Raw genomic sequence first — 13,233 nt, forward strand, 5'->3', positions numbered from 1 at the left:
CACACTCTCCTTTATCCTGAGCTGTAGATGTTTGGGTCAGTCAGTCGCCCTGTTTTGCATAAGTATCCACGCTCTCTAATAAACCCTCATTAGTACAGAGGTGTCTAATTGAAAACATTGCCATGTATGACCTTACTAAACCTCTCCACACTCAGACCAAGGAGCCACAAGAGATCTCTGTCTCTACTATCTCCTCTATTTGTTTTAATTACCCCGACACTAGCAAACTAAAAATACCAAAGCAATTACTGGTGAGTACAAGGACATGGCACAACCCACTTGTAGCTTAGTGGGAAGCGCTGATATCTATAACAAGATCCAGCTCGGAGCAATCAGGACGCAAGCTGCCACACTAGGAATGATCACAATTGGGTTATTAGATATGTGCGCACAAGGGTTGTCTGGCGTCAACATTTGCAGCTTGTTCGCAGTAGGTGGTGGCTGCTCGCATGCGAGGGATGATTAGAATGACTCATGCAATAACGGGTAAACTAATCCTGCGTTGATTATAAACACTGGGCGCTTTCGGGCGCCGCGAAATGTTTATTCCCCTGAAGATTGCATTGCTTTGCTTGTTCTGTAAATCATTCTATTTTAGTGGCAGCCCCTCATATGGTTCTTATAAAGCCGCTCCATTAATAGTTGTTTGTTGAAGGAATTGGTTTTAAGCGAGCATGTGTGCTGGATGTAAAACTTGCATTATGTGTTTCACTTAAAGTCTTACTAAAAAATGCATTTTGCGCTATTTGGGTAGTGAGTGCATATGCATAAAAAAAAGGATGGGGGTTAATGGAGTGTTTGCCTCTTGAGACTAAAAGTAAAAGCTTTGGTATCACACATAGGTGGGCTGATTTTAAGTGCATCTGAGTGCCACGCAGCACCTGACTGAACCCAGGAAGTCGATCAGATACACCGCGCTGCGCCCGGCCGAACACAACACAACCATCAGTGATGCCATAATGGCTGGAGTGGGAAATTATTTGAGCGGTCATGTGACACTGATTCCCAGACAGGCTTGTCTCACCTGATTGCCTGTTTGTCAGTAATTACTTACGGAGGGGCACTGTACGTCTTCCCTGGCAGCTTTCAGGAGTCACAAGCTCCTCCACGGTATTGATTTAACATTAAACTCCAGTTAAATCGAAACCCGGTTCAATGTGCGGCTGGCCCCCGGGCGCTCATGGGATGTTTGAGGAGAGCGATGATTAAGTTCAAGTGGTAAATTGGGACAGAGGAGTTGGTGGAAAGTCGATGAGTGCTGCATTTAACGAGGAGGGTGTGGGTGTTGAGCATCTGTTACTTTTGTCACCATGGAGAAGATGTTGGGAAACTACAGTACGGCACGCTTCACTTTCCATCATCTCTGTAAATGACCTGTTGAAATCAAGGCTTTTATTACAGTGGTGGTGAACATTACTCAGCTCCCATAACTGTGTGGTAAAAAGGTTATGATTCATACTAAGTAAACCATACTGAAAAGGTTTCTTTCCACTATCTTTTTGGCTTTTCTCCATTTATGCTAAACCTGTTTTCTGCCTTATGGGCTCTGTCAGCCCCGATGATTGGCTATATGCACAGACAAACACACGGGTCGTGGGGTCAGCGAGCCCTTGAAGAGTTTTGGGTAAGGATGGTGACAGCTGACAGGCTGCTAGGCGCTTTGGAAACATCACCAATGATGCCTCGCATCACACTCGATATATATTTATTTGACTTGTGTGGACAAAACTGTTGAGGGAATCAGGAAAAAAAAGACAGACCTACTTTGCATTACATGTTCTTGCTTCAGGTGGCGGATAAACAAATGATTACCATGAAATCAGTACTTCAGTGAAAAGCCTAGTTATAATTAAATGCCCAGTCCCTTTTACCAGCCTGGTGTATCTACACATTCAGACAAATACTACCTTTGGTTCTGGCGTTCATGTGGATACCACCTGACATGTTCCAACCACTCAAACACTGTTGCAGACCAAGTACCCCCCTCATGGCAACAGTCCTCCCCAATGGCAGCAGAAAAAAGCAGCATGCCACACTACAAAAACTGTTCAGAAATGGCCTGTGGAGCGTGACAAAAAGCTCAAGGTGTCGACCTTGCTTCTAAATTTCCGAGGTCCCCATCAGCTCAAGGATTCTTGAGATGTGCCGGTACCCCAGATGTACCCCTAATTCAAGGTGGGGCCTGCTTGGATCGGACACAGGATCTCTAGGAGTGTGTTGACGGCACATCCATTTAGTCCAAGTGGGTTGTGAGGTGGGTTAATGGCACGTGCCACAGATGCTCATTTCAATTGGGATCTGGGGAATTTGGAGGCCAGGTTGACACTTTGAGGTCTTTGTCACATTTCTTGGACCGTTCCTGAGGGATGTTTGCAGTGTGGCATGGTGCATTGGCCTGCTCAGGGGCCACTGCCATTGGGGAGTTCATTTTACTGAAACCACGAGCACCAGAGAAGGCCGTAAGTCATTTAGATTTTCCGGCATGACGACAAAACAAGTGGTAACTCCCTTCCTCAATTACACGAAAGGTTATTTATGTTTCTTTAGTCCGTAAGGGTCCACCGATCAAAAGATGTGGTGTTGTATAGGTATACTGGGTGTTGTAATCTGATAAGAAGTCGAAGTCTAATTCCTATACAAGTTATATTCGTACTGGTTCAAATAAACAATTTATTTGTTAGTGATTTAAGCAAATAAAAGCCCGGGCTACTAATTGAAGTTTTAGGGTAAATGCCTGATTCTTCATTTAAATGCTCTTCCTTAAGTCCATCTGAGAAATGGAGCTTTGCAGATGTTATTTTGTTGATGTAGGACTGTCCTCAACTCAACTGAGCGTTAAGGAAAAACATGTAACTGGGTTATAATGTACTCATTTATACAATGAATACTACTCTGTGCACTCCCTGTTCACTTTCATGCTTTATCCTTGTGCTGTGCCCGTCTTGTTTTTCAGATGTACTCTTAAGACTCTGGGGAAACTTGTTTGCATAATATCTCAACACATCCTGTGTCCCAACCACAACCCCATAACAGTCGATTCTTTGTGTTTACACTGAGTGAAAATACGCAGTTCTTCACACACAGTGCATATGCTGATACATATAATGTCAGTTTTTAAACATAATCTGTAAGAAAATAATACAGCGCATGTCTTAAATAGCCACACTCACTATGTGAATCAGTATTTGATAATGTGTCATTGGTGCTTTTTATCAGAGGCATCATAGAGGAATCCAGAAACACTACAGTGGAACATTTATTCTTGATGAGGGGAGAGAAGGATAAAGCGTTTTTAGTGACTCAAACCTCAAGTGGTTTGTGTGCGTTGGATGCTGAGTCATAGTTACTTGTTACCTTGACTTATCCAAAGAGCATGACAAAGGATTCATGCCAAAAGAATTCACGATAATGTTATTATTACAATGTTTTTATAAAATAATAATAATGCTTTCAGTCAAATTAATCTTTAACTGTTTTTACTGTGAATTTTGTCTCTTTTTCTATATATATCTTAATAAATTAGTCAAAAATAATTTAAGGGAGGTGTACAAAATGATACAGAAGGAGCAATTACACCTGGTGGATAGTAAAAAAGGCAACCCAGGGGTGAGAAAAAGCGAGAACTGAATGAAACGGATATGATTCAAGAGGTGCTGAATTATTTATACAGTATTATCATATGTGTATTATTACCATGATATCAATAATTCATTTTTAAGTACCAAGGTCATCGTCCATATCCATGATGACCATGCTTGTTGGTAAATATCAATAATATCATTCCAGTCTCTCTGTTGATGTGTTCAAATTCAAGGACACTTTTAAGGTGACTTTTTATTAGGTGGAGGTGACTTATCTACTGTGTGTTTTCAGCTGATCTACAAACAGGTTGTTGTTGTTTTTTTTGCCCTCAGAAAAAAAATTACTACATACCCTGCAAGAGCCAAACATGCTGAGCCGTTTCCAGGAACATTCTAGGGATGAATTATAGCGGACATGAACAAGATTTCACATGAGAGTTTATCTAGTGTAGGTCTGAAGGGGGAGAAAAATCAATACAGCAGTATCTTAGACATAGATTCAATTTTAAATAACAAAACTACATCGGCTGAATGCAGAGGCTTGTGCAATCTAACAAATATTGTTTCAGTACCTTATTTTACATTAATTATGCAGCATTTATTAGCATATTCTCATTTTAAATATGTATGTATTTGGTTTATGAATACTTAATGATTAAAACTCGCTGTAAGCGTTCACATAAAGTCCGGACTGATCATGAGAATTTGAGAGTTTGTTTACAGAGGTCTTGAGTTAATGACTACCACAACCATGAGCCATGGAAGATTATGCAACTGCACCCCCTACTGACCTAGAAGTGAAATGCTCAGAGTCTGAGCTCCTCTGTGCATTAGATGAGACTGCCTCTGGGTCTGATTGGTAGAGGAGATACTGTTTCACTTCTGTGGGAAGGTGAAGGTCGTGAATCCCACCCAATCTCTGCTTGCCCACAGTTTTCCTGATGTTCAGCCGGCACAGCTGCATTAAGGGAGATGTTCCTGGGGCAGTCGTCAAGGGGGAGAGAAGCAGGAGCCATGACAGAGAGATGTTTTGATTATTAGCTATTGCTTAGGGGCACTTGCCTAATGTAGGCAAGTGAGTCTACTTGCTTAGTTTGGCTTGAATACCACCTGCTTGTCTCAACAGCCTCTCCACCAGGCTGTTGGGAGGCGCAAGGTCCAGTGGCTGTTTGCCCTCCGAGTTCCTGAGGGATCGATCGGCCCCGTGGTCAAGCAGGACCGACACCATCTCAGGGCTGGACAGACGGGCAGCGATGTGCAGCGGCGAGTCACCAGATGCACAGCTGTTCACACTGGCACCTGAAGGAAAGCAGAGACTAATGAGGTATGATGTCCTCACATTACATGAGTGGGGGAGAGGAGCTCTGACAGTTCAGTTAAAGCTTTTCTTCTCCTACAGCAGAGCACCATTATCCTCTTTATTGCTTACATAAAAGACTTTGGGACCATTTCCTAGCAGGACTGCAGTCACTCAGGTTATGAATATTCAAATCAGGGAGCCCAAAAAATTATGCACGTTACATTAAGTAAAACAGCATGAAGAGCACTGTGTACATTTACACAAGCACTGTATTTAAGTTTACTTTTAAGATAATTATACTTTACTTAAGTATTTCCATTAAATTTGACTTTGTACTTCTACTCTTATACATTTCAGAGACTAATTTGTGCTTTTTACTCCACTACATTTAACTAGCAGATTAAAGAGACAGTTCGCCATAAAATAAAAGTACATATTTTTCCTCTTACCTGTAGTGCTGTTCATCAATCTAGATGGTTTTGGTGTGAGCTGCAGAGTGTTGGAGATATCGGCTATAGAGATGTCTGCCTTCTCTGGAACACAATGGAAATGGATGGCACTCGGCATGTGGTGCTCAAAACACCGAAAAATACATTTGAAAAACTCAACAGCAATGTCTTTTTCCGAAGATAATCCAAAGACTTTGTTGTGAGCAGTTTCATGTCAGAACTATTTTCCATCTACTGAATCCACCATCTGTATCACAGTGCAGAAGGAAGCGTGCATCAACTGCTGTACCACCACTGGGCTAGCTGTCATAAGCACGAGCCTCTAATCCGTGAGTAGATGCATGCTTCCTTCTGCACAGTGATACGGTTGGTGGGTGTATTTCGGTAGACAGAAAATAGTTCATACATGAAACTGCTCACAACAAGGTCTGTAGATAATCTAGAGTGACTGGGTCATGATTTCTGCAAAGAGACATGAGCTTTGAGCACTACAGGTCAAGTTGTATCGAGTTCCATTATATTGGAGAGAAGGCAGATGTCTCTACGGCAGATATCTCTAACACTCTGCAACTCACACCAAAACAATCTAGACTGATGAATAGCACAACAGGTAAGAGAAAAAATATGGATTCAGAATTTTGGGGTGAACTGTTCCTTTGTGGTTCTACATATAAAAACTGATTCTTAACTAATTACATGTGATGGAGAAACTACTAAGATATTTACTGAAGTGAAAGTAGCAAATCTGCAAAATGTAAAAATACCTCATTACAAGTGAACGTCCGGCACTGAAAATGTCCTTTGGGTAAAAGTATGTGAGTATTATTAACAAAATATACTTAAGTACAAGAAAATGTACACATGATGCAGAAGAATGGCCCCTACATGTGTTATTCTGTAATATATTTTTGGATAATGATGCAATACAATTTATTTGTGGTATTTAAAGTACACTTTGCTGGCAATATTTTTTGTTGTTTACTTGAATACAATTTTGAAAGCAGAACTTTTAATTATAACAGAGTATTGTCACTCTGGGTTTTATTACTTATACCTGCTGAGCAGAGTACTATTCCCACCACTGGAAACATACCATCCTGATTTTGAGTAGCAATGCTATTTAGCCTGTGTGCTTTGTTGACACTGGCTTTACTTCATGTACATGTACATGCATTGTTTGGGGTTTTTCAGACTCCACTGCTGTACGTGTAAAAACAACAGTAACATCTGCAAAATAACTTTTTTCCCCTTTTAATACTCTTAACTTCTGACCCACTGAAACCCAGAAAGGTAGTTAAGTGGTAGCCCTTTCATTTGCCACAAAGTACAGAAATTACCATTTCAGCATATCTTTATATTTGGTAAAAATGTCTGTGCTGATATGACATATTATATAGTTTCTGCTATTGTTTAAGTTTACAGAGCACTTTCTGTATATTCTGAATAGTGTATATTAGTGGACTGTGCTAAGGTTATGTTTATATTTACTTTTAGTTTCATGTTAGAATACAGGCACAAGTTATTTAGGATGGGTGTGGTGCCATAAGGCAGTTTAGTGACATGACAAAAGGAGATTTTTTGATTATTTCTGACCCACAGAGGTCGAGAGGTCGCAGCATTGTCAAAGGGTATGGTGTATTGTTTACCTGTTTGACAAGCTGTGTTGTGCACCTAGAGGTGGCACGCACTTAGGTAAGGTAAGGTAAGGTAAGGTAAGATAAGGTAAACTTTATTGTCCTTTATTGTATTCAGAAGAGGTCATTTTTCCCTTATCAGATCAGACAATGGCACCAACCTTGTCAGTACAGACAAAGACATAAGGGCAACTATGTGGCAGTGGAATCAAGCGATGATACAGAGTGATCTTGCACAAAAAAGGAATATCGGTGAAGTTTGGAACAGGCAAGTGAAATGAGTGTAAAAGGTCTTTAAGTCTGTTCTGCATGAGCAAACAATAGACAACAAGCGTGTGCAGACTCTACTATGTGAGGTCGAGGCCATACTAAATGATAGACCACTAACTACATCATCTGATGACCCAAATGACATCGAAGCATTGACACTAAATCATCTGCTGTTGCTAAAGAAACAGCTCTCACTTCCTCCGCACTGTTCAGCAAGGATGACTGCTGCTCTTGTCGCACATGGAAGCAGACTCAGTATCTCACAGACCTGTTTTGGAAGAGGTGGGTGCATGAGTACTTGCCCAGCTTACAGGAACACCAAAAACGGATTAAAGTGGTGGTTGAACACTCTTCAACCACCACCAAGGTCCAGGAGGACCGAAATGTTGGTGTTACTAATAAATTGTGAAGCTGAGCGAGAGCAGTGTGCAGGGTTTTCTGTTCAAAGACTCAGGCAAAATCTAGCACCAGGAGATACTGTGATAATCCTGGATAAAAACACCCCCAGGAGCTGTTGCCCTCTGGGAAGAGTCGCGCAAACTGTAACGGACACTAAAGGACTGGTTCGTCAAGTAGTGGTCAAAACCAAGCCATTTTTATTTTGAAAATGGTTCTTATTATGCATGCTATATTTTGAGTAATTGTAAGTCCTCTGGCCTTATAATTAGGAGAGGAAAGGAACACCAAAATCAGGAAATATGTCATGTTTTATATGTTATATGGGCTCTGTATGACGAAATTTAAATGATGTGTTCGCCAAAGACACGAAGAAATCTTATGTGCTATCTTACAGAGTGACGTTACTAATGTCACAAAGGTCAATCAGACCCCAGAGATGTGTATCCAACTATTATAAAACTCCAATGTTATTACAGCAGATGGTCCCCTCTTTACCCTAACAGACCGACACATTCATTGAAGAGCTTGTAAGTTAAATTTAAAGGCATTCTTACCAAGTTGAAGCAGTTTCCTCACAGTACCCAGGTGCTGATTGGAGCAGGCGGTATGCAGAGGGAACCCTGATTGGTCGATACACTGATCCACATCAGCTCCGTGCTGAACAAGCAACTTGATGCACTCTGGATGACCTACACACAGTTACCAGAATCATCACAATGAGAAGTGATGCACTTGAAAGGATGTGCTTTGAAATCTGCTTGCTCTCGGCATTCCGGGGGGAAGAATATGCAATTGTTTTACTTTGCAGCTCAGAACAACACCGATTTCTATTTATATATTTATTTTTTTGATACACTGTGCATGTCTCAGTGCTTTGCTGATGCTTTGGCACTCCTTGTGCATTTTTGTAGTGACTGACGAAGCTGGTTCAGCATAGATTATCCATGCGCATGCAGAGGAATGTGACCTCTCACCTTTGGCTGCAGCCCGGTGGATCGGAGAGCTGGTCTGGCTGGTCCCCACGGGAGTCGCTCCGTGTTGAAGGAGCAGCGATACGCAGGTCACATGGCCTCGGGCACAAGCTTCAGACAGGGGAGTTTGTCCATCCACTGTTGAACTGTTAACCTGATGTGGGTGAGTGTATTTTTGAGACACAAGTCCGTTAATTTAAAGTGAGAATAATAAACAAATCGGGCAGAAGACATCAGACATCGTGTGAGCACGAGTCAGTAAAGTGATGATAATTTAAAGAAATGATTATGAGCTTTTAATGAAGAAAAGGAGCCCTTCTGTGCAGAGTTTGCATGTTCTCCCCATGTCAGCGTGCGTTTTCTCCTCTGGCTTCCTCCCACAGTCCAAGGACATGCATGTTAGGTTAATTGGTAACTCTAAATGGCCCGTAGGTGTGAATGTGAGCGTCTGTCTTTATATGTTAGCCCAAGGTGTACCCTGCCTGTCACCCAATATCACCCGGGATCGGCTCCAGCCCCCCACGACCCCCAACAGTATGAGCGGTTACAGAAAGTGAATGAATGAATGATGATATTTATACAATATCTACTGTAGGTGTGAATCAAACATGAAGTGCACTGTGGCGGTTTGACAGATCAGACTTTGTATCTGCAGATTTCTGTTTGTTAATGTGTCATTGTGCATGCATGGATGTGTCTGCATGATCCTCTCTGTCTGTGTGTTGGGTTAATCTCTTACTGATTTGCACCAAAACAAAGTTGAACCCAGTAATTATTGATATGGTTGATAGTCTGGGGACACTCCTTTCTAAAGTGTGTTTAAAGGGAAATTTCGGTTTATTTCAACCTGTCTCCTATCGTCCTAAATTTGTTTCAAGTGACTAGTGACATAGAAATAATAGTTAGCATATTAGCCATTAGCCTAGATACAGCTGGGGCGCACCCAGTAGCGTCAGACCTGTTAAAACGTAAGTGAAAGGGCAACCTTCAAGTGAAAAGTTAGTCCACTAAACAAGCTTTTTTTCCACAAAGACCGCCTCACATCGTTAGGATAAATGTCAGAGAACATATAGAAAACGACATGTAAACGTGTTGTCTTACCTCAACCGTGTGCTGCTGTGTTTGTTTACCATTTAGCTCTACTTTCCAAAGCGTGGCTGAAATATTGCGAAATACCACCAATCTCCAGAGCTACGCAGCCTTGCACCAGCCATTCCTCCTCTGTCGTCCTCTACCTGTTGTGCCTCTCTCTCCTCCTCCTCCTCCGTTATACAATTTCACGAAGCTCTTCGTCAGTGTATTCTGGCTCAAATAAATAAGGGCGGCCATCAAACTCTGCAAAATCAAATTCCTCCTCCACAAAGTTGAAGTCTTGCAAAAAGTTCAAGACTTTTGAACTTTTATTTATAAATATTTTATTTATAAATCTTAAATAAAATAAATAAATGACTGAACTTTTCAGGCTACTGTCCGGTTCTGCCTTCCAGCTGTTGCTGCTTGTTCTCGCGAGATTTCAGGCATGGTATGAGATCGCTGCTTGTTTTCACGATATTTCGGCCGCGCTTTGGAAAGCAGACCTAACAGACATGGCAGCACACGGTTGAGGTAAGACAACACGTTTACATGTCGTTTTCTATATGTTCTCTGACATTTATCCTAACGATATGAGGTGTGGAAAAAAAGCTTGTTTAGTGGACTAACTTTGCACTTGAAGTATGCCCTTTCACTTACGTATTAACAGGTCTGACACGCTACTATGCCCCCCGGCTGTATCTAGGCTAACGGCTAACATGCTAACTATTATTTCTATGTCACTAGTCACTTGAAACAAATTTAGGACGATAGGAGACAGGTTGAAATAAACCAAAATTTCCCTTTAACACACCGGCGGAAACGGCCGGCAACAAAGCAACGCCTCTTGCATTTTTGAAAAGGACACGCCCTCCCGGAAATGTGCGCTGCCCCTTTTTTCATCCGCAAGGAAACAAACACACAGAGCTTCAAAATGGATGCCGAGAAATTTAAATCTGTTTTATCATACGTGTGCCCAGTCCACAAGATTGTGGAAGTGAAGGACTTACAGCGACTTGAGCCATTTTGTACCGCTGCACGTGTTTCTAGTCGGACTATGTTTACGAGCACAAGAGTTCAGCGAGCCAACGAAGGACCGCCCTGCAGATTTACTATTGGTTCTGCAATGTAGGGAGTTTTTTTAAACTCTGAACTTGTATCCGCCCATCTAAACACAAAATCAGGGAGAAAGTCATCAGTCTTTAGTTAAGCAAAGCGTCTAAAGATGGACTTGTGAGTCTACTTTAATCTTGAATTTAGTTATATTGTAAAAAAAGTGATGCCTTACTCACATTTGCCCCATTATCCACCAGAAGCTTGGCGCAGGACTCGTGGCCTTGTAAACAAGCTCCATGAAGGGGAGAAACCTGGTCCAGAGTGTTCAGGTTCACACATGTACCCTGTGAAGAATACACAGCATGTAGATTCACTGAAATACTGTAGATGCACATTAGGAGTTTTGCAAAATAAATTATACACAACAAAATGGCATACAAGTTAAAGACTATCACGGTCTCAATATGATCAGTGATGATTTTCAGAGAGCAAAACTTTTTCTAAATGGATAAACTTCATGTTCTAAGCAGTATAATGTAACCTATAAAGTTTTGTTAAACTTTACCTGAGCAATGAGTCTCTGCAGAGCGAGGACACGTCCATTAAAGGCAGCATCATGAATCGGGGACCAGTCTGATTCAAAGTCTATGCATAGACATAAAGAAGTCACCCACAGCTCACTCAGTGTCGTTCTTTCAAATATGTTGAACATGCATTGAAATGACGTGGTTAAACATTGTGTGCAATGCAGTGAATGCGCTCCAGCTGCAGTGCCAGCATATGCTTCCTGCAGCTACTCACCACTCATCCAAGGGTTGGAGAAAAAAACACCAGCTCCACTCTGACATGTAGTGTCTCCCCGGGTCTCTGTGTGTTCAGCAGACATACTTCACAGTGTCGCTCCAAAAGCTGTCGTTTTATGGCCGGATTGTTTCTCCTCACAGGTATTTTGTAACAGAGGCTGAACTGTGTGCTCCTCGGAGTCACAGGACATCTGATAGTCGTTTGGTCCTCATCTGTTTTCAGTGTTTTTGTGGTAAGTCCTGGTCCTGTGATGTCATTTCCTCTTTGACAAAGTATTTGCCTGCAGGAAACAGGCTGGTTGAGTTGAGCGGTTTGGTCTCAACCAACCAATGAAGGTGCAGAGGGAGTGGGTGAGGGGCCTGTTGAGCAGGTCTGTAATTTGAGTGTAATGTGACTCTGCAGCCACACCCATCCTCTTCAGCAGGGGATGGGCAGTGTAGAGCTGGTTGATGGGTAAAATAAAGGGAAGTGAACCTATCTGCTTCACTGCGACGCCATTATGCATTAGTGGTTTAAAAAACTGTGACCGAGTTTCTACATTTAAAGATACCATCTCTGTAGTTCCTCCCAGTGTGCCTGATTTAGGATAACACAGCAGGACATTCTCACTGATAAACCTTTTTTAGATGATTCTTCAACTTCATGTCTTTGCCTAGACTTTCATTAAAAAAGTAAGTTCTAAACTTTTTTAATGTGCCTCAGCAGTAATATTGCTGCCATGGCAGAGATGTCACAATTTATTTCCAGACATTCAAAGGTCCCCACCGATCAGAAATGTGTTTCCCATACTGCTCGGATGTTTAACCTTCATTGTGCAGAATTAAGTCTGTGCAGAGTTATAATACTACTAACACTAATAATAACAATCTGAGCCTGTCAGTGGCAAAAACAAGCACTTTCAGTGGATGTGAACTCTTGTGCAAACATGCACTGAATGGTTACATTGGCACATGTTTCATAGCCGCCTGCGGCAGCGCCCTTGCTCAATACTAGAACTTAAAAAAACGTTGTCTCCCTTAGTCACTTAGTTTCCACCAAGCAGTAGGGTACGATACAGTTCAGTACATTTCCACTGTGAAAAGTTGTGGATGGTACCACTGGAACTGTTCCATATGTCCCCATTTTTGGTCCCCCCCTCTGCTGGGGTACCTAGCACACAGATCTGGTACTAAAAGGTGGAGCTGTGAACACTGCAGTCTGTTGATTGGTCAATAGCAGACAGTCGCTCTGCTCAGGGCTGAGTTGTGGCTGGTTTTGAGGCTCATGTAACCACTGTTCATACTGTGGAGGGTTTTATCAGTAGACTGTAACTATAAAATGAAAGGATGTTTTGCTGCCTCTTGCAGCAGCTGGAGTCTGAGAAAAATAATTCACTGGGCTGACTACTGGCAACCTTTAAGGTGGAACGTTAGCTTGTAATGTTACTCAATGCATGAGTTGACGACGTGAATCCATCAGCACACCTTAAATTTCACTGTGACAACTTTGACCATCACTTAGTTTACTTTTTTTAGTAATGAGTGGATCTTCAAGCATTTACATTTTGACCAGATTGTGTGAACTGCATATATCCCAATCCTCACTCAGAGAAAAAAAAAAAAAAGCGTCGTGGAGCGTTGTTCCTGTGGGCTTCGGCAACACTAAACCCCCGAGCTTGCCTGAGAAGGACTAAATGCACAAACCAGCTATTTTTAAATT

The 13,233-nt window shown here is 41.9% G+C and overlaps 1 protein-coding gene across 1 annotated transcript; it reads right to left on the bottom strand.

Annotated features, from left to right (window-relative positions):
• Window positions 1-65: 65 nt before the first annotated feature.
• Window positions 66-12,261, bottom strand: LOC125899403 (ankyrin repeat and SOCS box protein 9-like). Its single transcript, XM_049593688.1, has 7 exons — window positions 11,533-12,261; window positions 11,297-11,376; window positions 10,968-11,075; window positions 8,608-8,758; window positions 8,188-8,322; window positions 4,692-4,880; window positions 66-4,559 (listed from the first exon to the last, which is right to left on the bottom strand). Exons 1-7 carry the CDS (start codon window positions 11,615-11,617, stop codon window positions 4,348-4,350), a joined length of 960 nt encoding a protein of 319 aa, XP_049449645.1. The 5' UTR covers window positions 11,618-12,261; the 3' UTR covers window positions 66-4,347.
• Between the last annotated feature and the right edge of the window lie 972 nt (window positions 12,262-13,233).

This window comes from Epinephelus fuscoguttatus, linkage group LG13 (genome assembly GCF_011397635.1).
Source record: "Epinephelus fuscoguttatus linkage group LG13, E.fuscoguttatus.final_Chr_v1".
Taxonomy (NCBI): Eukaryota; Metazoa; Chordata; class Actinopteri; order Perciformes; family Serranidae; genus Epinephelus; species Epinephelus fuscoguttatus.